At 37.9% G+C, this 27,926-nt stretch overlaps 1 protein-coding gene across 1 annotated transcript in view; it reads left to right on the top strand.

The window, feature by feature from the left end:
• Positions 1-27,926, top strand: part of DIAPH2 (diaphanous related formin 2) — a 709,361-nt gene that overhangs the window by 491,578 nt on the left and 189,857 nt on the right. The window contains exon 25 of the mRNA XM_087813361.1: positions 23,368-23,532. Within this exon, the coding sequence (XP_087669487.1) occupies positions 23,368-23,532 (165 nt within the window). The remainder of the gene's footprint in view (positions 1-23,367; positions 23,533-27,926) is intronic.

Genomic DNA, 27,926 nt, shown 5'->3' with positions numbered 1-27,926 from the left:
CTCCATTTCCATCTGCTTCACAAATTCAGTTATTGTGGTAGAATTTGTGAACACAAAGCATTCTTTAGATTTTAAAAAAATTTCTAAATCCCAGCTTTAGTAGAAAGCTTTGGAGAGTGGGCTGGGTTGCAATTCCAGCTCTGCCCTTAGATGATGCTCCCTTCATCCATCACCATCACCATCACCCCTCTCCTGAGGTCTCCCAGTTGTGAGGGTAAATGAGAGAGATGTGTAGAGTGCCCATGGCCGGGGCCGACCACACATGCCTGTTGCATTAGAAGATTGTGAGTTGTAATTTGTATTGAATTACAAGAATGTGAACGGGAAGGTATTATTTTAAAACCTTGGAAAAAGCTACTTCACATATTTATCAAGGTGATGATTATTGATTTCACGTCTATTCTAAGTTTCTTCATGTAATTTTGCCTAAATCACCATATTTCGCAACCATTAAGGTAGAAATATGTGTATTTGTTTATGCTCCCCACAAAACAGATAAGCACTTCAATTATATTTGATCGGGTGGTGCTTTCGCCTCGCTGCACTGAGATATCAGACCCCTTAGCCCTTGGGGTGGCCGTGGTCTCCAGCCTGGTGCCTTAGGTCATGAGCATCCTCATCTGTTTGCCCTGGGGTGCCACACAAAGGTTACCCTTTCTTTGAGGGAGATGGTGTACAGATGCATAGATGGTCCTTCTCTTTCCTTCTCTTTTCCTTCCTTCCCTCTGTTTCCCCGTTTCTCACTTTCTTGTCTTCAACCCCCCCCCGATTTATAAAGGCCAACGAAGCACATAAACCAGGGATAGGGAACAAAGGCCTTTCAATGAAGGGAAGACAGTTCCCTTCTTCTGTATCTCAGACCCTATTTAGACAAACTTCATTTACACATTAAGAAAAAAATAGGTTCTTACAAGTTGACTAGTCTCCCTCTGGTTTTCCATTTGCCTCGGGCAAAATTCGCAACAGTCTTGTGTAGACAGGCCATGTGTTTATGTGTTGGGGTCCAAGCCAAATGAAACAGTTAGATGGGCACTAGCTTCCGTAATAGGGAGCAGCCTGGATTGAAGCGGAAGGTAATAGAAACCAGCGCAAGGTGTCCAGGCAAAACGAGAAAGCAAATTGCCTGGAATATGAATTGCATGATGACTATTGTAATGCTCCTATTATTTTCTGAAAATTCAGGATGACTCAATATTGAGCTTGAACCAGAGGATTACTGTGTCCATTCTGGGTGCAATCTGTAAGAAATGAACTAAAGCAGGTGAACACTGAAAATGTTAAAACATCATCATCTGTTCGATGGCCCAACCACCATTTTTCTGATTGCAAAGTAAGTTCTCCGGTCCTGTCCAGTGTCAGTAGTTCTTATGCTTAACTGTTTGAAAGTCAAACAAGTTTGTAAGAATGCTTTAAAATTTGAAGTTCAAGGACTTTTTTTTTTTTTTCCGATGCCTACCTTCTCTTGCCTAGGGAATGCCAGGCAGAATTCAGAAGTGAAATGTCGTTTTTCTTTCTTACAAATGACTTGTTCATGGTTTAGTTTATAAACAGGCATTGCTCATATAGTTATTATTACCCGATGATAATTCAAGTTAAATCAGCCAGATGATAGAACTCATACTTTGATTTGACGGAAGAAATATTAGTATTAACACCAAACCATGTTGAACTTGATCCTAAAGATTTGAGCCCTTTTGTGAGAGCTTATTTTGTGACTAATAATGCTGGAGAGAAATTCATAGAATTGTGGAATCTTACACTTTGCATTTGCAAAAGAATGTGATGATGGTCCTACCGTTCATGTGACTGAAGTGAACAGTAATTATCTCTACCCCTCCCCTTTCTTCTTTAACAAGTAGATCCTGACTTTGTCAGTGATTACAGTCATAATCACTGTAACTTGATTACAGTTTTTAACATGTCAAATCATCGCCAATGTGTTAAACACCACCCACATTTGGAGAAAGGATAGTGGTAAAACTATAGAAACATTAAACCTAGATAAAGCTTCTCAATTATACTATTAACACAATCAGAAATACAGAATGCTTTCTCATAAGCTCTCAAACACAAAAGAATCCTCGAGAAACAACAGTAAATGTATGGGTATTTTTTTCCGGAGGCAAAGATCAAATTAGAAATATTGTATTTTGATACACTCTTGAAGACTTTTTTTTTCATTATTTAAACATAGAATGTTGCACATGACTGTTTTCCATTCATAATCTTGAGAATTTCCTAAAATTGATAAGTAAACAGGTTACACAATAAAAAAAAAATTGTAGAGAAATTAATAAGGAATTTGCTTAGCTCTCCCTGATGCTTTGTGTTCTACCTCTTCAATAAATAAGAAGTTTTAGTCTGTATGTCCATTGTCCTCTCCTTGGCAATATAGAAATGTTAGGGTATATTCACACAAAAAAACAATTATTAAGCAAGTTTGGAAAATGATCATTTTTCTATTCTAATTGGAGGGATTTAACTCTTTTATAGGGCACCAGAATTTTAAAGTATCTGTAATATAAAATTTTCATAACATTGTTCCTGAAAGGAATTGGTGTCTAGTGTAGCACTTGGTACTGAGGAGGGACTCAAGACATTGTAAATGCTATTGGTAATAAATATTTAAATATATGCTTTAAAAGTTACTATTATTGTTATTGTTGTTTTTTTGCCTAGAGACACATTACTTTCTAACAACAACAACAAAAAAGCCTATTGTTTTTGTGAGATATTCAGACCATAAATTGTTAAACAGCCTAAGGACCATATGTTGAGTATTACCTCTGGAGTAACCAATCTTGCAGATTTCGCCAAGCACCAAAGAGTTTCCATGGACACAGGACTCTCCATGCTAAAAATGTGAAAGTCCCAGGCAAATTGGAACAAATTGGTCACCCTCAAAATTATTTCTGAAGTTGAGGTTGCATTGTATGTGGGGAAATCTGAGCTTTTGGATAATTTCTTACATTACAACCTAAGAAGCAAACAAAGGATCTATGCTTTGACTTGAAATATGCAACATTATATTCAGCATAGAAGGAATAAAAGGAAAAGTATGAAAAGTTATTTTCATTAAAGGCTATATCTTTAATTGCATTTGGTATTAGTAGAGATTTTATTACTGATTCATTTAATATTTATGAGTCCACTATGGTTGTCAGTTACCCTTTATGACATCATTTATAAGTTGAACTATTGAGAGGAGCATTATGCAATTTTTTAATAGCTGCAAATTGGAAGAGAGAGTGCTGGATGGACAGTTAACCTCGGAATCAAGTTATGTACTGGGAAATTAGGAATCTATTTGCTGTAGTAGGGAAACAAGTTTACGGATAAAGTGTTTAGTAGAACTTCATAACGTGACTCATTTTGTACATGTCAGAGATCAAAGTTTGCCATGTGCAGCACAGCATTACTGTGCAGTAAAAGTGCAAACTAATGCGATAAGGGCATTATCGTAGCCCCTAGCGTGCAGCCATACATGTTCAGTTATCATGACCGTAATTTTCCCCCCAAGGTTTTCCTTCCTTTTTGAATATTATCATTGCAGAATAAGAAGTAATGTAAATTAAATGAACTTAAGTATCTTTACACTCATATCCACATACATATATGCATGCACGTATATCACATGCATTCACATTCATATGTGTTTTAAAAGGCCATTTGCCAGATCTTTCAAGCTGCCTTCCAATCCTGGTTAAAAATCATACAGGAAATCATTTTGAATTTAGGCATATTTAAACAAATGCCATGCTAATTTCTATCTTTAGAAATATACTTGCATGGGGTTTAATTTGGAAAGACACAATTTTACTAAAACATTTGGATAAACAAATGTAAGTGTCAAATGCAAAAACCCACAGCAGTAGAGCTGAAATTTTAATGGTGACTAAATTTTAATGTAGTCCTCAAATACATGCCCCAGCGTATTTAATGAAAACGCATTGTTTATGCTTCTCACTCTAAAGATAGTAAAAAAAAACAAAAACACGCTTTCGGGACAGAAAATAGCCTACATATAGTTTGTGATGGGCAGACAAATGTTCTCCTGAATTTATTCTTATTAGTTTTAATGCAATTAAAAATAAAATGTATTTCAAAGCCTGATCACATTACTCATGACACGTTTTTTAAGTTTAAGGGTGCAATTCTTGGGGGCAGAGTGCAAAAGAAAGATGTATTTCGTGAGTTAGAGGGAAGCTGCGCAGAGGGTGTAGGAGGGGCAGTGCCAAAAGGGAAGGGAATGAGCGCAGGGAAAGGCCATATTTTTAATTACTTCCAAAGGGCACTGGTATATGTTTTATAACTGCTCATCCCTGTTTTTATGAAGTGCTAACCCCTTGAAGCACAAAATTACATGTGTGCGCCTGAAGGCATATGGAAACAAAACACACCACAAACCATCGCGGACTCCTAGGCACTGGTTTAATGTGGCCGGCGCTGGACAGGTTTGGGAGTCCCGTGGAATCCACTGATTTCGATCCGTTTTTCCAGAAGGAGGGAAAAACAACTTTTTAATTGAAAAGTGGCAGCACTCAAAATTGATGTTAGATTAGAGATGGTGCTTGGAGATTTTCTTTCTGCCTAAAAAATAGGTGCTTGATAGCAGAAGGCCTTTCGCAACATTAGTATTTGCTGTAAACTATAATACATCTTTGCAAATAGAAATCTTTTAACATTGATTCCTAAGTTTTTCCCCGTCTTTCAAAAGCAAGCACAGAAAAGAGAGGCTCTTTATAGGCCAAACCAAATAACTTATGGGACCTAATTCTAAAATGTGGCCCTCATTTGTGTGTTGAGAATCTAAGTGCTATCATTTGACTCTACTGATAACCAGCTTTAAGGGAAACAATCACCATTTGGTGCATAAAGATGACTCTGCTTTTTTAAAAATGTATTGGGATGACACTGGTTAATAGGATCATATACAGCTCTGCTTTTAATAAAACATATTTAAAGAGATAACTAGTGTTTTACTGGTAATTCAAAGGCTTCCATGGTTTTTCCATTGGGAAGCCGCTTTCTCTAATGGCTCTGGCAAGTCTTCAGCAGGGGGTGATGTGGGACTCAGGAGTAAGGGTACACTGTTTGCTTCTATGTAGAAAGCTATAAATGAGGAACAAATAAATGCCTCATGCAGCTAAAAGTCAGATGTACCACTTAATATTTTCAGGTGCACACTGCAACTGTCATTTCATATAAAATTCCTTTCATTAGGTGTAAAAAAAAAATGCCTGCCTGCCAGGCTTTGAATGTCCTTCTTTTAACTATAAAAGTAAACAGTAGAGAAATCACACACTTCCAGTGCTTTTTAAGATAGATTTGCAAAAAGAAAAAGAGAAACCCCTTTCTAGTTTCCTTTATAGTTTTCTAAGGTAACATCTTCGAGAAGAATGCCATAGTGATTGGAAGGCATCATAAGATCAGTAAAATGACAAAACAGCCAACCCCCACATTCACAGTAGATACAATCAACTCATCAAATAATAAATTTTTAAAATCTGTCTTTTACAAAAACATTTTTTTGCTTTTCATCTCTTGTGTTTTTTAATGATGGCGTCTCAGTGTTTGTTCTCGCTGTTTTTCTGTCGGATCTGACATGTTTTGATAGTGTGTACTCAGACACAAAGGTGTGTGAGATCTGGAGGGACTTCCATGCAGTGCAGTATAAAAGGCCTGTGTGCACCTAAAGACTCCAATTTATAGATGTCCAGAGGAAAGCAGCACTGATCGGCTCTTTCTGTAGTCTCTCTTCAGGCAGTGATAACCGTTTATAAGAGACTGCCGGAAAGCTATAAAAGTAAATTGTTTTTCTTAAACATATATCACTCATCTGAGAGTTTAAAAACAGTGACCCTAGTGATGATCGCTGTTTGTGCACAGGGCTGTGGATGGAGAGGTAAACGGACCATCTCCACTGTCGGCCGCGTGTGTGTGAGCAGTGGGCAGGCTCTTCTCTGGTGGACAACATGCCTCCTAGTGCACCATCTGCCTCTGCAACTCTGCTTCTTGCAGACGTAATGTACTTCATAGCATTGTTCAAGGAGAGAAAATACATACACCCATCTTTGGAAATATAGGAGCATCTGGTTAGAATTACTTTTTAATGGCCACATCGAATATTAGTAGTTGATTGGAAGCACAGAGAGCAGGAGGGATGCTAGATTGCAGGGCACAGCAGTGGTCCAGGCTGGGCAGTCACTTGGATATCTTAGGCAAGAGTAAGTTTTCCATTGCTTAGGTTTTCTTCCTAATGTTACTTTAGGTATTTTAGTCCCTTGCAGAGTCGTTTCTGTTGTTTAATTTACTCAAGGGAGAGTTAATTATTGTACTCTTTGGAATTGAAAAGGCTTTGTGGATTAAAATGCACATTATATAGAAGTCTAGTAAAATATTCCTTTTTAAATGTGGTCCAGTACAAATTGCAAGCAGCTACCATCCACAGAAAATTTTTCGTATAAATCATTGAAGGAACAAAAGCATGTCAGTGTACATAGCAACCTTTCTTTACGCATTATCCAATAAAGTGACATTTCAAAAGATTCACAGTGGGTAGCATATGGAATACTCCATAAACACTGATTAGATCTAATAATGTTTGTATCACTGTTTGGGAACATGTACAAGGAATGCGACAGCCATATATTATTAGCATCAAAATAACTCAGAAGAAAAGCTCCTAATTAAAGCAGGACTGATTTAGAAACTTAGCAAAATTGCAGCCAGAAATAACCACCTACCCACCTGCCCGGGACTTGGGACTTTCTTTTATGCATACAAAACAGACCTGCTTCCTAGGGCTGCGAGATGGCTGCTATGAAAATTATAATGAGCTGTGACAATACCATTTTCAGCTTGTCCACAGCGGCACAAAACCTAGTCCCCAAAGGACAACACTGCTGCTGGAGTTAAGGTTTCAGCCAAGTGGCATCAAAGGGAAGCAAGATGCGGGCTGCCGTTGTGCCGAGCTGCACTGGGCGACTCTCGGCGACTGATTAATATCCCCCTGCTTGGCAGATGTGCGTGGATTAAGCTCAGCGTCGCAGTAGTGGAGCTCGGCTCTCAGCCTGCCTTAGTAACTGATGCGCACCTGTCCTGGGGAGCAGTGTGTGTGGCGCTTTTGTGTTTTCGTAGGGAGGCGTCTCGGTGGCATTTGTATGTGGTCCTTTCGAGGAGAGAGAAACAGGAGCAGATTGAACAGGAGAAGGGGGTTGTTTAATTGGACAGTTTGAAAAACAGGTTGAGAAGGATTCCCCACCACTTACAAACAGTAGTTATTCTATAAACAATTTCCGTGCCTGCAGTCTAAAATAGAAAATGTTCAACAGGTCTTGTGTTTATGGACAAGCATCCGCAGGCTTAGGAAATTTCTTTGTTAGCTATTTAATCCCTTTTCAAAGTTGACATTTCCCTAATACTTACATTGCGTTTTTAAATAGTAGTTTTCATCCCATTCCCTGCAATCCACTGAATTAATTCCTCCTTAATTCATCTGAAAGCAAAGAAGCCCCTCCAGGAGCCATCACTTTTCTTCCCTGCTGTTGTTAGCTTAGGGCATGTTTGTATTTGTTTTGTAATAATATCAAAACATGTGGGTATATAGTATTTTGCAGTCTAGTTTAATCATATTATTTTGCTCTAAAAATACACTAGTACCTCCTTAAGTATTAGGTTATCTTATTGCTTTTTCTAGATCTAGCACCTTCATTTCTCTTGTTTACTTTACGAATCTCACTTTCAACCTAATTTAAATAAAATGTCATTCTTATTTGCTGAAAATCCTGTCAGTAGTAAATGTGCAAGTATTTTAATTCTTTCCCACATGCCCTTTTGAGACACATAGCTTTATTTTCTACTTGTATTTAAAGCTTAATCATGTTAAAATATATTAACATTCTATTAATTTGATTCTGAAAATGAGCTGAAGACACTCTCATACAGGTGTCCCCCCAAAAAATGTATACACACTTTAACAGCTGATGGCTCAATTTTGAAAATGAGATGTATTTTAATAAACACTGCCTTTATAATTAGTCAAAGTGTGCATATAGATTTTGGGGATACCCTATATGTTAGACTGTATGTGTGTGTGTGTGTGTGTGTGTGTATATATATATGTTAGACTATATATGCATCATTTTTCATTAATGCATTAGTATTTTATCTAAGTTAATTTTTAGCCACTAATGAATATTAGAAAACATCGTACGTCATTAAAAGTCTTTTATTCCTAGAGTATTTCTCAAGATGTATTACTATATAAACACATTTTTTCCACCCCCCCTTTTACATCAAACTGTAGCTTTAAGTCATCATGATAAAAATGATAATGTATTTATAGAGACAGGATGAGTCAAAAGCAGTAAAGACAAGAGAACCAGATTGGATATTCCATTTGCTTACTCAATATGGTGTCTCTTAAGCCCAGGTTTCCAACTTTACAGAACTTATTGAGTATGTTTCACCCACACTGCAAACTAACTGATTTTTTCTCTGTGCCATCTGCTGTTCAGTTAATATGTGTTTGGATGTGTGTCTTATGCAAAATAACTAACAGCCTAACATTTTGGCACACTTTGCTCTTGTGTCTTGACAATCCCTGGGCATTTGTGGATAAAAGAGATGTATTTTTGTTTGTACATATAAATAAGTGAAATTCATCCCCCCCACCTACTCCCCTCCCAGTTAAATGAGAATACATTGAGATGCTAAAAGGAAAGTGTCCACTTTAAAAAGGAAAACAGTAAACTTAGAGTGAGTCAAGTATTGATATACAATAGAAGAATATGTTAGCAATTGTTTAAGTGTTAGGATTTTTTTGAGACTATTTCACAAATCTGGGCACTGGTATATGTAACCTGTTGTATCACTTGTTTGCAGCTTATCTCAATATCTGAATTTCCTTAAATCAGCCAGTGACCTCTTTCAGTATTGTCAGGCAGCCACCTATCTTCCAGGGCACCTGGGTTTTACAAAGGGGAGCACCCACAGGAGGGAGCCAGCCAGGCACTCTACTTACGGTCAGCTTAATCATAGAAAGCTGCTGTTGTCGCTGCACCCTAATCGATTGCTGTTCCCTGGGTAATTCTACTAACACTTAGAAGCCTTCCCTTGGCGTTGTCATAGAGCAGCTCTGAAATGTAAGTCTCAAGATCTGTCTGTCTAGGCACACCCACTGGCATTTTTTCTTCCTGCCCTCCATTCCTGCACACGCACATACGCACACACATCCACACACACACACACACGCAACACACTCCCTCTGGGCTCCAGAGCCAGGGGAGAAGGGAGAGGAGGAAGTCCCTGGCCCCTCTGCCTTGAACTTGCAAGAACCCTGAGACTACTCAGGCTTACAAGTAGAAATCTGGATTCATTGCGCTCGCATGCTTGTGTAGAGTAAGTGACCTAAATAGAAGGTTGCCTTTTTTTAAATTGTGTTCCAAAAACCCACATAATATGAAATCTACCCTCTTAATAGATTTTTACATGTATACAATACAGTGTTTTTAACTATAAGCACAATGTAATACCATGTATCTCTGGAATTTTTTCACCTTGCGTGACTCAAGCCGGACTCATTGGACAGCAGCACGCCACTTCCCCTCCCCCTCCCCCTGCCCCTGGCGACGCCACGCTGCTCTCTGCTTCTATGAGTTTGACTACTTTAGGCACCTCATGTGAGTGGTATCATGAAGCGTTTGTCCTGTGCCTGGCTTATTTCACTTATCGTGATATCTTTCATGTCCATTCCTGTTGTAGCACGACACTTTTCCTTCTTCTGTGTGGTTGGATAATATTCTGTTGTATGTATGTTCCACGTTTCCTTTACCCGCTCATCTGTCTACAGACACTTAGATTTCTTCCCACCTCTTGGCTATTGTGAATGATGCAGCAGTGAACATGGGAGTGCAGATATCTCTTTGAGATCCTACCTTTTTCTTTTCTGTGGGTTTTTTTTTCTTTTTGTACAAGCGCTGGCTTTGAATAACACATTGACATTGAAACATATATGATTCCTAAGATCATGTAATTTTTTGAGATGTCAGAAACACCTAGAGACAGCCAACACATTAAAGATAGATTTACAGTCCTCGTTTATATCCATGTCACACACTGAACGCTGCTGAAGCTATTTTGTTATTGTTTGTTTTCCCCAAGCAGAGAAATTTCACAGGGCACAGTTTTGCCTTTCCAGCAAAGGAAAGGAAGGAAAAAGAAGGCATTATTTGAAAGCGAAGGCACTGCGTTTGAATAACTTCTTCTACATAAAGCACCTAACAACGTCTTTTAGAATTAAATGTAATTTCATATTTAAGACATACATTAAACTGATACTAGAAAAAACACAGCATTCATTAGTGACACAGTAAAATTAATAAATTCATACATATGTGTATATATATTCATAGGTACATACATAAATGCATATGTGTTTGGAGAAACTAAAAAAATAGGTGAGTTGCTAAAAAGCATAAGAAATGTGCAAAAGAACAGGTTTTTCAGACAGAGTTTGACTGTAGCAAGAATAAAATTTTCCTAGTGGAAATTCTGGCCCGGGGTTGGCCTGGAACAGCTATTACCATGTTGAGTAAGCGCGGGGAAGTGTTCTGCAGTGTTTGGCTGCCTTGACTGAGATATCAATATTCTTTATATCCTAAAATGCATCTGTTTGCTACCTTGCAAAAAATTTTAGTAAGTGAAGAGATTAGTATTAGGTTCGGGTTACCTGATCAGCTAAAGGAAATTTACCTAAGGTGATGGCATGAATGGATACTGATAAGTGACCAGAGATCTTGAAAGCTTAGAGAACTAGCAGTTGGAAGCTTAATGTCAGGGGTGGCCAGCAGCCCAGATTGAAAACAAATGAGTCCTCAATAAGCAGTTGTGTTAGGAATACAAAGTTGTGTTCCAGTGTTGTTGTTACTTGTTTCAGAGTAACGTGTCTGTCTTTGAGATATTTTATTGTGGATTAAGTTCAGGATGAAGTTGCCGTGTACTTACTAGGCCCTCCCCCCGTTTTAGAGCTCATAGGGCGTACAGAAAATGCGCAGAATATATTTTACCTTCGGTCTCAAATAGGAAGATAATATAAAACTAAGCAACTAGCTCATACAATCAAGTATTTTCACGAAAGAAATCTGAGCACTGGCATCTCTGTTTCTCGAGATGCTAGAGTTTGCGTTTGACCTGAATACTTGTAGAAATCCAGCATTTTACAGCCAAAAGTAACCTTACAGAATTTCCATGCTAGTTACTCTGTTTTTCTTTTCTCTGAGAAGTGAATCCTGCAGACCACCCTGTCCACGCCCAAAAGGGATTCAATCTCGTGCCTCAGTTTATAGGCTATTAGAATACACAGGTATGTCTCTTAGTTATATGAGTCAACTTGGTTTGGAAGAGTGTTCCCTTTCTGTTATCTCATTGGTGTTTTTAGTTAAGGGGTGATAAGCATGAAACAATGAAGCATCATCAGCAGAATTTGAAACAACTACTTGGATTGAAAATGCATGATCAGAAACTATAATTCAGTGTAATAATTCCCAAACCTGAAATGGGCATTCGAAAACAAATGTAGGAAACCTAGAGAAATAACATGCCCAAAGAATGTGGAGACTCATTTTACAATAAATAATTAATTCCAAATACCTAGACATTTATTCCAAAGCAGCAGACATAGCAGAAGAATCTGGCGTAGGAAAAATTAAAAAATAAAACCGACAAAGATTGCACACAATGATGAGAAACTGCTTCTCGGACCCTTGGCATCAACATTTCTAATTTCAGAACCGTATACAGTTATTCTTGAATATATAGTAATATGTCTTAAACGCCTTCATCCCCTAACTGTGCCACTACCCAAAACAATAAAACCTAATCCCCCAGGGACATGCCCTTTGGCAAAATTCACACTGACTATTTTCCTTCACTGGCATTTGTAGTAAATGATCTTTTATGATCATTGGAAACTGTTATCACAGGCTGTGTGATCTGATATTTTGTTGTCTTAGCTAAAGTTTTATTTCCAGAATATTCCATATTTGGGGGGAACTAATCAAGACCAAACATCTTCAGACAAAGGGGACATTCCTTGGAGCAGTTCTCACTGTTGCCTCCCAAGCTGCTCTCCAGGGTATCAAGGAGCCCACGTATTTCCAACCGTCTGTTAGACACAACCATCCTGATATTTCATAAATATCTCAGACTCAGTGTGTTTAGAATTAGTTGTTGTCCCCACCCCCCAGTAATCTTCCCTATCTTGTCTCCTAAGTTTTGTTAAAAAAATAAGTATATACAAAACATACTCTGAGTCACACGGGCTAGAAAACTCAAGTGGCATCCTCACATTCTTCCCTCTCTCTAACTGATGATACCCAGTCAGTCACCATGTCCCTTGGACTCGACTTTTTCTGTGTGTCACACTGATCCCTTCCTTTCTAGTCACAGTGCAGCTCTATTGAACAGCTTCCTAGGTCCTCTCCCAGGGTTCAGTGTCTCATTTCCCCACACCGTCCTTCCCACTGTCTCCAGAGTTAGATTCCTACAAACAGGTCAGATCATATCACCTCTCTGTATAAAAAAGCATTGATTACTCATTGCCTACAGAGGAAACTTGACTTTAACATGCATTCAACAGCCTTCCAGGTGTAGGGAAGTAAAGGCTCGCCCTCTGTGTTCCTAGGTTTGGCAGCTGGGTCTGTGCAACAAACTGACAGTAGGCAGGCAAACAGGAGAAAAAGTATGCAGATTTATGCATTTTTAATAATATGTGCATGGGGACATCACAGGGAAATAAGTGAATGGCCACACAGTGAGATTTGAAAACTCAGATACCGTCTCAATAGGGAAAGGGTAGAGGGGATGTAGGTCGATCAGAGGAGAGAGTAAAGGATTTTTAGGAAAGATGAATGGGCCCCGAGAAGAACAGATGAAGATACGATAGTGTGTGATGAAGTGTCTGGGTGTGGTGTCAACTTCTAGTCTCCTCTCCTTTGACAGGAGTCAAACCTTTGCTGATTGATGAAGCGCCCAGGGAGGAGATTTATGACCATTGAGTTCCTGTTGGTGGATCTGTCTTTAAGCAAATGAGGGGAGTTCAGAGAAAGCCTCTGCCCGCATTTGCTGTTTTCTCAAGTGCCTTCAATTCAAAATAACCCTCATGCCAAAGAGGCATGTTTTAGGGGGGTCCATTCTGCCACCCATCACAGGCTCATCCTCAGCATCTCCCTGCGTACCCAAACCATGTTAGCCCGGAAGAGTAAACAGCCCTTGATAGCTCCAGATCCATGTACACCTTTGCTCTTTCTATTTTCATTGCCTGGAGTGTCTTCTCTGTGGGTAGAAAGATCCTTTTCCTACCTCCAGATGGAACTGGAAAATTACTTCCTTCTGATGCCTTTCCTGATCATCTCAGAGCCACTCTTTTTTTGTGGGTCCACACCTTTTTTGAATTCCCTTGTGGAGCTTGCTTTATTTTACCACGCACTTCTATTTACTTACTTTTTAAAACAGGACAGAGTATGGCACGCTGGTTAAATGCATGGTTTTGTACTGTGGAGGAGTGGGGAAGTGTACCCAGGTTCATATCCCGAATCCACCACTTACTATGGAGATGGCACTGAGAAAGTCAGTTGACTTCCCTGAGGCTAATTTCATTCTGTGTAAAATGGAGTTACTAATAGCATATATGTGTCATAGGACCATTGGGAGGGTTAAATAAGACAAGGCTTGTAAAGCATTTAGCTCAGTGTCTGGTTCAGTGTAAGAGTTCAGTAAACATTAGTTCCCGCTACTGCTGCTCTGCTATTATTTATCTGTCTCCCAACACTAGTTTATAAATTCAGTGAGGGTTAGGAGCCATGTCTTATCACTTTACTTTTTTTCTTTCTACTTAGTCTCTCGGTTTCTTCTGCATTGTCGCCACATGATAAATGATGCTGAGAACTGTTGCGAGGTAGGGCTGGCAGTCGGACTTGATCTAATTAACGTCTGTGTGTGCATACCATGAATATTAAATAATAATACTGATGTTCCAAAATACAGATATCAATCTCGAAATTTTATAGTCCTAACTCTTCTGTTACTCTAAATACAACTGTCAGTCTCAGTAGTTATGTATTGCCTAATACCTGCTGTTTTTTAACTGCCTTTGATTCTGTATTCTTACTAATTTATCAAATATACTTTAATTGGATATTTATATAATATATACTCTTCTTATCAGTAGTTAGGAACTAGCAAGTAGACTTACTATCGTTTGGACAGAATACTATATTCCCTTAGTCCTAGGATTTTGTTGTTGTTGTTAGCGTATGTTGTAGGTATGTGTGTGTATTTTTAATTAATTTTATTTATTTTTAATCCTTACCCGAGGATACGTTTTCATTGTTTTTCTTTAGAGAGAGAGAGAGAAACATCAATGTAAGAGAGAAATGTCGATGAGTTGCCTCCTATATGTAACAACTTCTACTCATCACAATGTGTGATCTTACTATAAGTAAGTTTCAGCTTCTTTATAATTTACCCTCTTATTTTTAAGGTAAGATTTTTGAAATATCAATAACTTTTTACTAAAATGACATACTCAAAAGGAAAAATTGCTATTTTGTTTTTAGCATTTAATCTTTCCTGAGAGGTTATGGAAAGAGGAAATGCTGTCTATATTCTTCAATAAATTATGTATTTGTGACTTCCTTTTATTTAAATGAATAATTATGCCATGTTGCTAACTAGAGCTTGTGTGAAGGTTAAGTGCATCTCAAGTTGATTTTTCTTTTCATGTTCTCAATAATCCAGCAGTAATGATATTTAAAATTTTACGTTTTTATTAAAATCATAGCTAATGTACTGTCTACAAAGATGAGAAAATGTAAAACTGATTTCACTCAAATAGCTGTGAGATACATATAACAATTTCTCTTTACATCAAAATTAAGTACAGCGATAAATAGTTTTCTCCGCCTAGTATTTGATGAAGTAATACTGTGCAGGGGAGGAAAACATTTTCATCAACCTTCTTAGGGCCCCTGGCTGGGTCTAAAAATTAAACCGACAAAGATAGATTAACAGGAAAAAAACATACAAATGTATTGAATGTAACTTCCACGTGACATGGTAGTCTTTATTAGGAAATTAAGACCCAAAGAAATGGTTAAACCTGTGTATTTTTATGCTAGGATTGATAAAGCTGCAAGTCATGGAAAGATAAGATAGGTCAAAGAATAGGAGGTAAGTGTAGTAAACTGGGGGGAACTTAGCAAGGCCTGTTCATTTGGATTCTTCTGGATTTCTCTCCATCTTGGAGATAAGTATGGTCCTTTTCTCCCGATACAAGGAAGCCACTTCTCCTATGAAGGCCTTATGACTTGACTTCAGGAGAGAAGGGTCAAGAGAAGGTCAGAGTGACCTTCCTGCTGCTTCCCTTCTCTCAAACTCCTTCACTTTAAAATATTCAGCATGCCACAGTGCCATATTTGGGGGTGCCATGCTCTGAGCCCCATCAGCTGTTTTACCAGTTAGAAGGCAAGTGTTACATCCTACCTTCAACCAATTTGTGAACAGGTATGTACAGTTACCAAAAATAGTCAAAAACAATATTTAATTTATCTAAAAGTATAAAGGAAATAATTTGGTTTCTATTTGAATACATGCCTATAGCTGTCTCAGGTTGAGGTTTTTAAAACTGCAGCATAATTGACATATATATAACACTATATTTCAGGTGTACAACATACTAATTCAACATTTGTATACACTGCAACGTGATCACAACAATAAGTCTAGACACCGTCTCTCACCATACAAAGTTAAATATTTCTTTCTGGTCGTGAGAACTTTTGAGATTTACTTTCTCAGCAACTTTCAAAGTTGCAATATAGCATTATTGGCTGTAGTCACCATACTATGCATTACATCCCTATGACCTATTTATTTTATATATGGAACTTTGTACCTCTTGATCCCCTTTACCTCTTTCACCCAATCCCAGTTCCCTTCCCCTCCATTCTCTGTATCTGTGAGTTTTGTTTTGTTTGTTCATTTATTTTGTTTTTAGATAGCACATATAAATGAGATCATACATTATAGTCTTTCATTCTTGTTTATGACTGAGCAGTATTCCATTGTATGTATATATACATATATACTATATGTGTATATATATACACAGACCACATCATATGTGTATATATATATCTTTATTCATTCGTCAGTGGACATTTCAACTGATTCTATATTTTGGTTATTGGAAAGAAAGTTGCAATGGACATAGGGGTGCATATATCTCTTCTTTTTAAATTTTTAATTTTTTAATTACAGTTTACATTCACTATTATTTTGTATTAGTTTCAGGTGTGCAGCATAGTGGTTAGACAATCATATACTTTATGAGGTGTTTCTCCTGATATTTCCAGTACCCACCTGGCATCACACATAGTTACAACAATATTATTGGCTCTATTCTCTGTGCTGTACTTTAAACCTTATGACTATTTTGTAACTACCAATTTGTTCTTCTTAATCCCTTTACCTTTTTCATTCATCCCCTCAATCCCCCTTTGCTCTGGCAACCATCAGTCTGATTTCTGTATCTATGAGTCTGTTTCTGTTCTGTTTGTTTATTTTGCTCTTTAGATTCTACATATAAATTAAATCATATGGTATTTATCTTTCTCTGTCTGACTTATTTCACTTAGCATAATACCCTCTAGGTTTATCCGTGTTGTGACAAGTGATAAGATTTCATTCTTGTTTATGGCTGAGTAATATTCCATTGTACATATGTACCACAACTCTTTATCTACTCATCTACTGATGGGCACTTGGGTTGCTTCCATATCTTAGCTATTGTAAATAATGCTGCAGTGAACATAGAGGTACATACATTCTTTCAAATTAGTGTTTTTGTTTGCTTTGGATAAATACTCAGAAGTAGAATTGCTTGATCATATGGCAGTTTTATTTTTAATTTTTTGAGGAACCGCCATACTGTTTTCCATAGTGGCTGCACCAATTTATATTTCCACCAACAGTAGACAAAGGGTCACTTTTCTTTATATCCTCAGGGGTGAGGTGATACCTCACTGTAGGTTTAATTTGTGATGATTGGTGATGCTGAGCATCTTTTCATATGTTTGGTGGCCATCAGTATGTCTTCTTTGGAAAAAATATCTAGTCTTTCATTCAGTAGTTTGCCTTTTTATTTTGTTTCTGGTTTCCTTCACTGTGCAGAAGCTTTTTAGTTTGATGTAGTCCCATTTGTTTATTCTTGCTTTTTTCTGTTGTCATTACCATTGGAGTCAGATGCAAAACAAAAATATCACCAAAAATGAAGACAAGAAATTTACCATTTATGTTTTCTTCTAGGAATTGTCAGGATGGAAAATAATTTTCTTTAGCCCTTCAAAGTTCTTCTGGCAGAACAAAAGTATTTTAATAACCAAATTAATATGAGACAGATTAACAGGAGAAAATAACCAAATTTATTACATATGTACATGCAGCAGTCTGATAAGAAAATGGAACCCAAGGATACATTGGTCATTTGTGGCTTATGTGCCTTTCTAGTCTAAGGAGAGGCAGAAAGGGATCTGGGATTTAAGAAGGAATGATGGCCATTCAGAGGTAGATGAGAAGAAGCGAACATTTTGTAAACAAATTCTTGCTGGGCCACCCAGAAACAATGGAACACAGAAGGCAGTCTAACAAGCACAGTTCTGCTTGGATCCCTGTCTGCCACTTAATTCATATGTGCTGAGGTGAATATACTGAGGCTGTCGTCCTGAAACAGGCTTTTCTATCTGAATTCCTTTAGGTAGGAAAGGAGGAGGTAAAAACAAACAAACAAACCAGCAAAAACTCTTCCTGAGTTCCTTGGGCTTTAATTGTTTTCAACTTGAAATAGTTTGCCTTCTGTGGTGGCACATTCTGGGGATACTCATTCTGGTTCCATACAGTATACTATGGTTTTCTGGCCTTAAATTGAAGTCATTATCCCATTTTTAGTTAAGTTTTGTGTATGGCATAAGATAGTATCCAGCTTCATTCTTTTGCATGTGGCTGTCCAGTTTTCCCCACCACCATTCTTTTGCATGTGGCTGTCCACCACCATTTATTGAATAGGCTGTCCTTTTCTCGTTGTATACTCTTGCCTTCTTTGTGCTAAATTAATTGACCATATATGTGTGAGTTTATTTCTGGGTGCTCTATTCTGTTCCATTGATCTGTGTGGCTATTTTTATGCCAATCTCATACTGTTTGGATTACTAAAGCTTTGAAATATAGTTTAAAATCAGGTAGCATGATGCTTTGTTCGTTTTTCTCAAGATTTCTTCAGTTCCATACAAAGTTTAGGATTGTTCTATTTTTGTGAAAAATGCCATTGGAATTTTGGTAGAGAATGCATCGAATCTGTGAATTGCTTTAGGTAATACGGATATTTTTACAATATTCTTCCAGTCCATGATCATGAGATATATTTCCATTTATTTGTGTCTTCTTCAGTTTCTTTGAGCAATGTCTTATAGTTTTTCATGTATAGGTGTTTTGCGTCCTTGATTAAATTTATTTCTAGTTATTTTATTCTTCTTGATACAACTATAAATGGAATTGTTTTCTTAATTTCTCTAGTGTATAAAAATGCACTGGATTTCTGTATATTGATTTTTGTACCTTGCAAATTTGCTGAATTTGTTTTTTCCAAGTTTTTTTTGGTGGAATATATAGGGTTTTCTCTATATAAAATCATGTCATCCACAAATAATGACAGTTTTACATGTTCCTTTCTAATTTAGATGATTTTATTTTTACCCCTGCAATAAAAGCCATATTAACAAAACAATACTAAACAAAAATTTGTTAACATGTATACCTCATATATACATGGGAGATACCCAGATAAGAATGAGTAACTCCCTGAGGTGGCCTAAGCTACTAGTTTAAAGACCGTCTTCAACTAAAGACAAAAGAGAGGTGTGAGGACGCCATTTAGGGGGGAGAGAAGTTACCAGGAAAAGCACCATAAACTAGGGTCAAGTTTGTTGTACAGATCTAAATCTGCAAGTTTGTCATCAATACTCTTGATCCATTGATTCATACTTCTCTTCCTCCTACAGAGAGGGAGACACCCTTACAAATGGAGATTTCCTTTATAAATATAAATCTTCTTTTCAAAGGGGTAACTTTTACTCTTTTCAGAGATTTTTCTGTCTCTGCTGTTTCTCAATTAGCTCAAAATACTCTTTGCCAAAGTGGCATATTTGGGGATGGCATATTCTGCAACACTTCACTACATTCTAACTCTAGATGGATGAGTGCCTTTAATCTAGTTTTCCCAACTCTAAAATCTGAATAGTGGTATTTTTCTGCCTCTTTGATAAGGGTGTGTTGGCAGCAAAACGGCACCAGGTGTTAGACCAGTGGAGTCAGACTGGACCTCGGTTCAGCAACCTTGGTACTTGAGTTCTGGCTAAGAAAGAATTCAGAGCCAAGACTCCAACTGTAAGAGAAAGTTTATTTAGAAAGTTACAGAGGTAGAAGAAGTGAGCTGTAGAAGAAATGGGATAAGGAAACAAGTCCCAGAAGCAAAAGAAGGGGTTTTGGAGCCTAGGAGAAAGGAGGCGGCAAGGAAAACACCCTGGGGGGAGGACCTGGGGAAAGGTTTTGGCATCCTCCACAGAGAGAGCAGCACTGGGTCCTCTGTCTTGAGGGCTTTTATCTGGAGGTCTCAGGGGAGGGTCTCAATAGAATATTATCAGCTATCCAGATGTGTCCTTTCAGAGTCTTGGTCTCTACTGATTGGTTGGCACCAGGGCAGGAAGTCATTAGTCTGTTCACCTGTTCCTGAGGTCAGCTGTGGTGTTGGTTGTTTGGTTTTGCTACTTTTCTGGGCCTGGAGCTGAAACACAACTGAAGCCTAGATGTATTTGATATCGGTCAGAACCTCATTGTCCTGGGGGCTTAATGCTTAAGGGCTATTCTCTGTCCCCTCCTTTCATTTCCCCTCTAAGAGGGTCTAACCCGCATGACTAGCAACATGCCAGGGAAGGAAAGGCCAGGGAGTCTGAACCTCATGACCAGTGCTATGGTAGGGGAGGAAAGGTTACCTTGGGGGCGAGTTTTCCCAGTTTTGCCCATTGCTAGGCACCTGGGGCTTTCTCCCCTGGTGACCTTCTGTACCTGGCCTACCATCCTTGCTCTGGTCATGTCTGTCTAACTGCCTACTACAGTTGTTAGCAGGAATATGGGACATAATAGAAGGAAAAATATATCTTAAATGGTAAAGTCCTATACAAATGCAGATTGATGATGGTAGAATTATTTGTAATGTTAGGTTATAAACTTCTTTAGAGTCTGGATTAGACTTTTATCATTGTATCCATCATGATGCTTAGCATAGCACTAAACAGTATCTTGTATTTGGTGGCTTCTCAAAAAACGACACTGAAATAAAAAATTTCTAACTGACCTAAGGGCTGAAAGGAATGGTGTCTAGTCTTTTTTCCGCTGTGTCCCAAGTGGGATTTGGTGAGATGGTTGCAGTTGAGAAAGGCTTCCATGCTGACTCATGCCCACTCTCCCTTGTACAAAGTCATCACTTGGAAGATCAGTGAAGGACTTGGAAACTGGGCTGCTTTCCATATGTGATTTCTAAGGTAAACCATTCCTAGGATTTTTCACATTGTCTCACCTGGGTATACAGACAGAATTTCTGAAATCAGTTTTTGTTGCGGGAGAACAGATTTATGAAATCGTGTATCACTACATGGACATACCTTAGCTGGTGAAGACTTGTGTTAGGATAAATGGGAATCATGCAGTTTCTTGCCTTTTTTTATCTTTTGCTTGTTCTGTGTGTTGTACAGATGTTGAGTCTTCTGAGATATATAGTTTCGTATTTTGCATTGCAAATTGAGTACAAGTGAGTGACCTTTGGAAAGTGTTCCCGTGTAGAAAGTCTCTGGCATGAGTCTGTTTTATTCAGGAAAGAGAGACTAGAAAACAAAAACCTCATTTTCATTCTGTGCTACGAAATGACCAGTATTGTCATCTCTGCAACTGTTAAAGAGGATGTTGAACACGTTCTTAAAAATAGAAAAAATACACGGTGATATTCTCAGAGGTGAAACCAGAATGTGTGTGTTGCCGTACGTGTAACCCTTTGTTGATCAAAAGGAAGTAGCTTAAGTCAGAAATGCATTAATTCTTTCAGGCCTGTTGACATCAAAATGGACTCGAGGCTTGAAAGATTTAATGCCACTTCTTAGCAGGGAGGTTGTTGGGTTGCTAATGTGAATGCTAAGACTTAAGTAGCATAAGAAAGATCCCGGGTAGGGGGCCTCTCACTTTGGAAATCATGTGGTGGCCCATAAGTGTCAGCTGCAAAGTAATTTTCCAGAAATGGTCAGGTTTTCCCATTGACTTCCATTGTAAAACTAGAGCTCTGTTCCCATGGAAAGTAAATTTGGCCCCAGGTTATAACAAAACGCACTGAAAATTTCAGAAAATCTTATAAAATAAAGTGTTTCAAGACACAATCATCAGTACCTGATAAAATAATACAGGCACAAAATATTAATACACTGCAGTGGATTTTTAAAATAGCATGCCCCCAAACTGTGCTGTTCTTCTTGTGCAATTTCAAGTCTATTACCTTTCCATTTAAAGATGTTTCACTTCTGTTATCACTATTGATTTTCAATAGATTTAACTCAGATTTTAGAAGGTGGATTTGGTTTCCTATATTCTTTATGGTTAGCCTGCTTGCCTTTCACCGAAGCCTTCTACCAGTTAACATTCAAAGGTTATTAGCCATAGAAGCAAGACCAGAAGGAAATGCTCCAGCATGTTCACAGTGCTTGCTTCTGTGTTGTTGAAAATTTGTTCACTTATTTATGATTTTGTATTTTGAAGTCCCCTAAAGAGATAGTTTTCTATAAATACGTCTTCTACAAATAAAATCAGAAAAAAAGTATTATAATTTCTTTTTTTAAGTATACATTTAGATATAATGAGATACCTTTTAGTTTGACACATTTAAATATATGGTTTCTTTAATGCTTTGATAGAGGTTGTGGTTCTCATTTTTTGATGAAATTTGTAAAACGATGATGTAATTAATTTCTAGATAAGTAGCTTTTCCGGAGTGTACTACTCAGAGTGTAATCCTGGGCTGGCAGCCTCAGCATCACCTGGGAACTTGTTAGAGATTATAATGCTCAGGCCCCTGGGCTCAGGCTCAGCAAACAGCAAGCTGGGTTTTAATAAGCCCTTGGAGTGGTTAAGGTTATAGAACTACAGCAGAACCTCTCTCTTATTTTCCCTCCCCTCTCTCCCCCTTGCTCCCACTCCCTCTCCCTTCCACTCCTCATGAGGGACATATATGCACACTTTAACAGCTAATGGCTGTAGATTCAATTACATTTTGAAACCGAAATGTATTTTAATAAACACTGCCTTTATAATGTATATACATTTTTTGGGAACACACTGAATAATTATTTCAATTGGTTCAAAAAAAGAAAGAGAGAAAGAAGCATCAGTTGAGCTATCAGCTGTTAAGTATGTATACATTTTTGGGGCACCCTGTACACATACACACACACAACACATACACACATATAACATAACCCATATATATAATTCTATAACCTTTCTATCTATATGAAAAATGTGTATTAATAAAGGGTAATCTATACTTTTTTCTGTTTTTTGTTGGTATTTATTTTTACTGTACCTTGTTCATAAAAAGATATGAGGCAGTTTGTGGGTATTTATATTTATATGTTTTGATTTAGCAAACATGTTTTGCACAATTCTACATTAAATACTTCTGCATAATTTATAGATTTTCAAAACTCACTAACTGATATAATGACATGAGCAACTTGTAAGGGACTGAACTGTGTCTGGCCAGAAATATGATGTTGAAGCCCTAATCTCCAGAACCTCAGAATGTGACTATTTGGAGATAGGCCTTCAAAGAAGTCATTTAGTTCAAATGAGGTTCTAAGGGTGGGCCCTAATCCCATGTGACTGGTGTCTTCATAAGAAGAGATTAGGACACAGGCAACATGGAGGGACCACCATGTGACGAGATAGCAAGAAGATCTCTATCTACAACAAGCCAAGGAGCGAGGCCACCGAAGAAACCAAACTCGCCAACACCTTGATATTGGACTTCCAGCCTCCGGAATTGTGAGAAAATAAATTTCTGTAGTTTAAGCTACTCAGTCTGTGGCATTTTGTCATGGCAACCCTAGCGAACTATTCCTTAAGTATTTATAGAAATGGTGGTATAACTCAATCTTAACATCTAATGATTGCCTTTGAGGTACTATTGGGTCACATTCCTTAACAGAAACCCACAGCTTTACAAAGAGTGCCAGAGAGCAGTATGACAAACTGTCCACCATGCACAGCAACATGGTCAAGCTGTACGAGAATCTTGGAGAATACTTTATCTTTGACTCTAAGACAGTGAGCATAGAAGAGTTTTTTGGTGATCTCAACAACTTCCGAACTTTGTTTCTGGTGAGTAATACATCTTAAAGCATTTCAAGGCCTGCTGCTTTTGTTTTTAAATAATTTCTTCTATTGACATCTTATATAACTATTGACCATATTGATTTCATGTTATAGCCCTTTAACAGGAATTGACAGCTATTTTATACCTGTGACATGGATGAAAATTGTTGGCTGGCTTAATGTCTAATGGAAACCTAAGTGAATTATCTTCCACTTTAGGTATACATGGGAATTTTTCTGCCGAAATTTTATAGAAAATAAATGAATTGATACTTAAATGACCCTGATTTTTTTACAGCATAGTATTATCATTTGACTTAGCTTAAAAATTCCTATCTAAAATAATCTTTCACTTAATGCATTAAAATGCTGTGATTGATGAACAAGTTTCTTTCATAGTCTAGATGAGAAACTGATTCCAGATTGGACTATATAAATGACCTTGAATACCTAAAGTTTCTTCCAGAACGTGGGCTGTTGTTTCCACCTGTAACACTTGGGGATAACAGTAAATGTTAGCATTAATTGGAGGGGCATGATCAAGGTGCCAGTTACGATGCCTGAGGGAAACAAATGCTTTGCTCTACAAATGCTGTGGAACTAGTCTGCATCCAGCTAAGGAGCAGAAGCTCACGGACTCTGATTATGATAGTAGAGAAAGTTACGCACAACAGTGGATATCACACAGGTAAAGGTCCATCTATTTTAAAGAAGGAATTCTAGCAATTATCCCCAGCAGGAAGACCAATTAGCAAACCAATTATTGCAGTTCAATGTATGTTTCTTTCTCTAAAACAGTTCTTTGCTAAATAAGGCTTCCTCTCTTAATTGATGGTGTTGCCCCATGAAATCATTTGATTTTGGTGTGACCTGCACAACCTGTGAAATACAAAGATGTTTGTGGAATGCATTTGCTTTCATCTACTGACTTAGAACATTGGACCCCAAGCTCCCCCACCTTTGCTAATAGAAGCTAAACCAAAAACTTTTATAAGTAGGATCATTTGTCTTCCTTTTTGCTAAGAAGATTAGTTTATTTTGGCCTTTGATCTTTGCCCCTTAATAGACACACATTTTTAACTCTTTAGCTGGCCAATGAGTAATAAAATGTGCTCTACTGGTAATGAGTGGTCAAACTATTTTCGAAACTTAAAAGTCATAAATTTGAAATGGACACCCAGGTTATATCTACATAGATTATTTTCAAAAAGAAAAAGCATGTTGCAAAGGAATGGGGACTAGAAAAGATACTTCAGCTGACACACTGAAAAAATAAAGCCAATGGATTATTTGTATAACATCAATGTCTGTGGGTGAATGGAGAGAACTAAATATAATTAATACTGTCAAGTGCCTTGTTTTAACATGGATTGAATCTTAAAACACTGTCTGTGTGTACCTCCCCAACGCACAGGCACAGAGTAGGGTTTGGTACGTTTCTCCCATGTTGCAGCATGTGATGGAAGACGATTTCTGTGTGACAGTCTTCTTAGTCATGTTAGCCAGATGCTTAGACGACTTGCTAAGAATTATACCCGTAGCACTTTTCATTCATAACTTGTTTAAAAAAATGTAAGGATATCATTGTTAACAAGACTTGATTCTGTGCCCATATGCTGTAAGGAGCAAGCTACGTGACTGTAGGTAAGTCATTTATCCTTTCTAGCTCTTTATTTATTTGTTTATTCATTCCTTTAGTAAAATGAAGCGATTATACTACTTATCTCTAAGAACTGCCTCTTGTTTAGGAGTCCATGAGTCTTGGTCAGAATTTCAGAGAGAGCGTCAAGTGTGTGTGTCATATATAGCTACTGGCTTCACTTTGCATGTAGCTTGAGTACAAGGATATAACTTGTCACAGATCGTTCTCGTAAATAAGTTGACATTCTGTGTGCATGTCACTTCTTGAGAACCTGCTAAGATTGAGTTCGGAGCTTCAAAGCAGGTAAGCAGCTAAGCAGCTCCTACCCTGTGTCCTGGCCAGCCATTGCCATCTCTCCGGTAGAATACTACTGCTGCCACGTCTATCTACAAATCTTAATTAACTGGCTTGCGTAAGAACTAGGTATGCAGCCCTAGCGGGTTTGGTTCAGTGGTTAGAGTATCACCCGTGAACTGAAGGGTCCTGGGTTTGAGTCCAGCCAAGGGCATGTACCTCAGTTGCAGGCTCAATCCCCAACCCCATTTGGAGCACATGCTGGGGACAACCAATCTGTGTGTGTCTCGCACAAATTAGCCGTTTTTGAACTTGTACTTGGGCTGGTCATGTAACCTCTCTGGGTATCGGTTTTCTCATCTACAAAACAGTGGTGATAATTCCTGCCATGGCTTAGTCACCATTATGTGAGGAGACCATGTACCGTATGCTGTGCAGATGAAGGGTAATATTAACCATTTGCTGTCCATCCAGTCGATTATTATGTATTGAGAACCAGCCCGATTTTGGTAGTACTTTAGTCTAGAGATAAAAGGAAGCCAATAGACTCCCTATGTACATGAGTAGAGGGAGACCGACAAGTAAATGCAATACAACTTGATAAGAGCTGCCATAGGAATATGTTAGGGCTCTATAGTAATACTAAGGAGGAACTGCCTAACCCTGCCTGAGCTGGCCCAGGAAACCTTCATAGAAAGTGACATTTGGGCATAGTCTGGAACAATCCATAGGAGTTTGACAAGCAGATTTAAGGGCTTTACACCTGACCTATAAGCTGAACACTCCTGAATCAACATCACCAACTTCAGTCAGTCATTTGTACCCACCATGTTCCTGTTCCATAGTAAGCTTAAAGTGATTTCCCTCTCCCAGGGGAGGGCAGAACCCTGAAACAGAGACAAAAATTGTAATCGTCAGAAGTTCCCATTTTCTTAGGGCTTTGTGTGTTTGGCCTCAGGGGTCTCAGCGCTAAAAGCATATTGGGCTGTAGATGGAAGCAATAAAATGCCAGTAGTGCTGAGAAGAAAATAAGAGTTCCTGATTCATGTGCTACCAAAAATTACTTCCAAATGAGCTCCGAGTTTCACTTTGGGAGATCTATTTGGCATGTATAGCATAAACAAAATGCACATACCAAAAAATCTTCCTCAAAGAAATATCCTCGAAAGAGTGGAGGAAATGGAATGGAACACAAGGGGTTGACAGGATGGATTAAGAGCTTTTTCAAAACAATCACATTCAAATTAATGAAAGCAAAATTGGGTGATCTCCATGAGATGTTGCTCTATTAATTATTCATATCATTAATATTATTCAACTAATGAGGATATGAAAGATACTCAAGATGAATGTCCTATATATTGGCATGAAGATATATCTAATTGGAAACGTTTCTCAATTCAGAATTAACACTCTTTCCAGTTAGCTTCTCTGAGATCATCGGAGTTGAAAAAACTGCTTATAATATAGACAAGATTAATTACGAATCCCTAAATTTAGACTGAATATTTTGTGGAAGAAAATAAAATTCCATACTTACGTAATGTTTAAACATCTTCTTTGCTATTCTTTATGCTTCAGTCATTCCACTAGTTCAAATAGTTGACTGCACAGTCTTTCTTCTTTTGAGATATTTTGAATAGAATATTCAGAATCAGTGAACCTTATATGTTTTGCCACCATGCAGTATCTTGCTTGGGCGTAAAAATTAATTTCACCTATTGGGAAAGTGTTCGAGGCAAGTATTATGCTTTAATAACTTCGAAATAAATTATAGAAAATATATTTTTTCTTTTTTAATTCCGTAAGTTTCCTGCTGCTTCTGTGTATTTATTATTTATGTATTTATTTATTTATTTATTGTTAAATATATCTTTATTGATTTCAGAGAGAGGAAGGGAGAGGGAGAGAGAGAGAGAGAAACATCAATGATGAGAGAGTCATGGATCGGCTGACTCCCACACGCCCCCTGCTGGGGATAGAGCCCGCAATCTGGGCATGTGCCCTAACCGGGAATCGAACTACGATCTCCTGGATCCCAGGTCAACGCTCAACCACTGAGCCACGCCCAGCAGGGCTTGTTTTGTTTTTAAAGAGCAATACGTTACCTAGGCACTCAATAAATATTCGTTGTGTGTGTTCTCGTTCTATAGCACACACACTAGAAATATATGAATAAGGCTTTATAGAATTCGATTCATTGGCATCACTTAAGAAGAAAATGTTACCATTGCTGTTAATCATACTAGATGATTTCCCCTCAACAAAATAAGTATTTGCTACTGTTCATTTGACCAACTTTAATATTTTTTCATCGGGACTTTAACAATTTTTGAACTACTCTAAGAGGAGCATTAAAATGGCTGACTGTTAGGAGGCTAAGGGATATCTATAAATCATGGCATTTTATGCCATTGTTCAGTCTTGTTGCTTTTACCTCCTAAATACCCTTGGAATCTCTCCA

The sequence above is a fragment of the Miniopterus natalensis genome, chromosome X, assembly GCF_054644295.1.
Source record: "Miniopterus natalensis isolate mMinNat1 chromosome X, mMinNat1.hap1, whole genome shotgun sequence".
Lineage (NCBI taxonomy): Eukaryota > Metazoa > Chordata > Mammalia > Chiroptera > Miniopteridae > Miniopterus > Miniopterus natalensis.
Note: the sequence above shows the minus strand (reverse complement) of the source record. Positions and strands in the feature narration are given on the sequence as shown.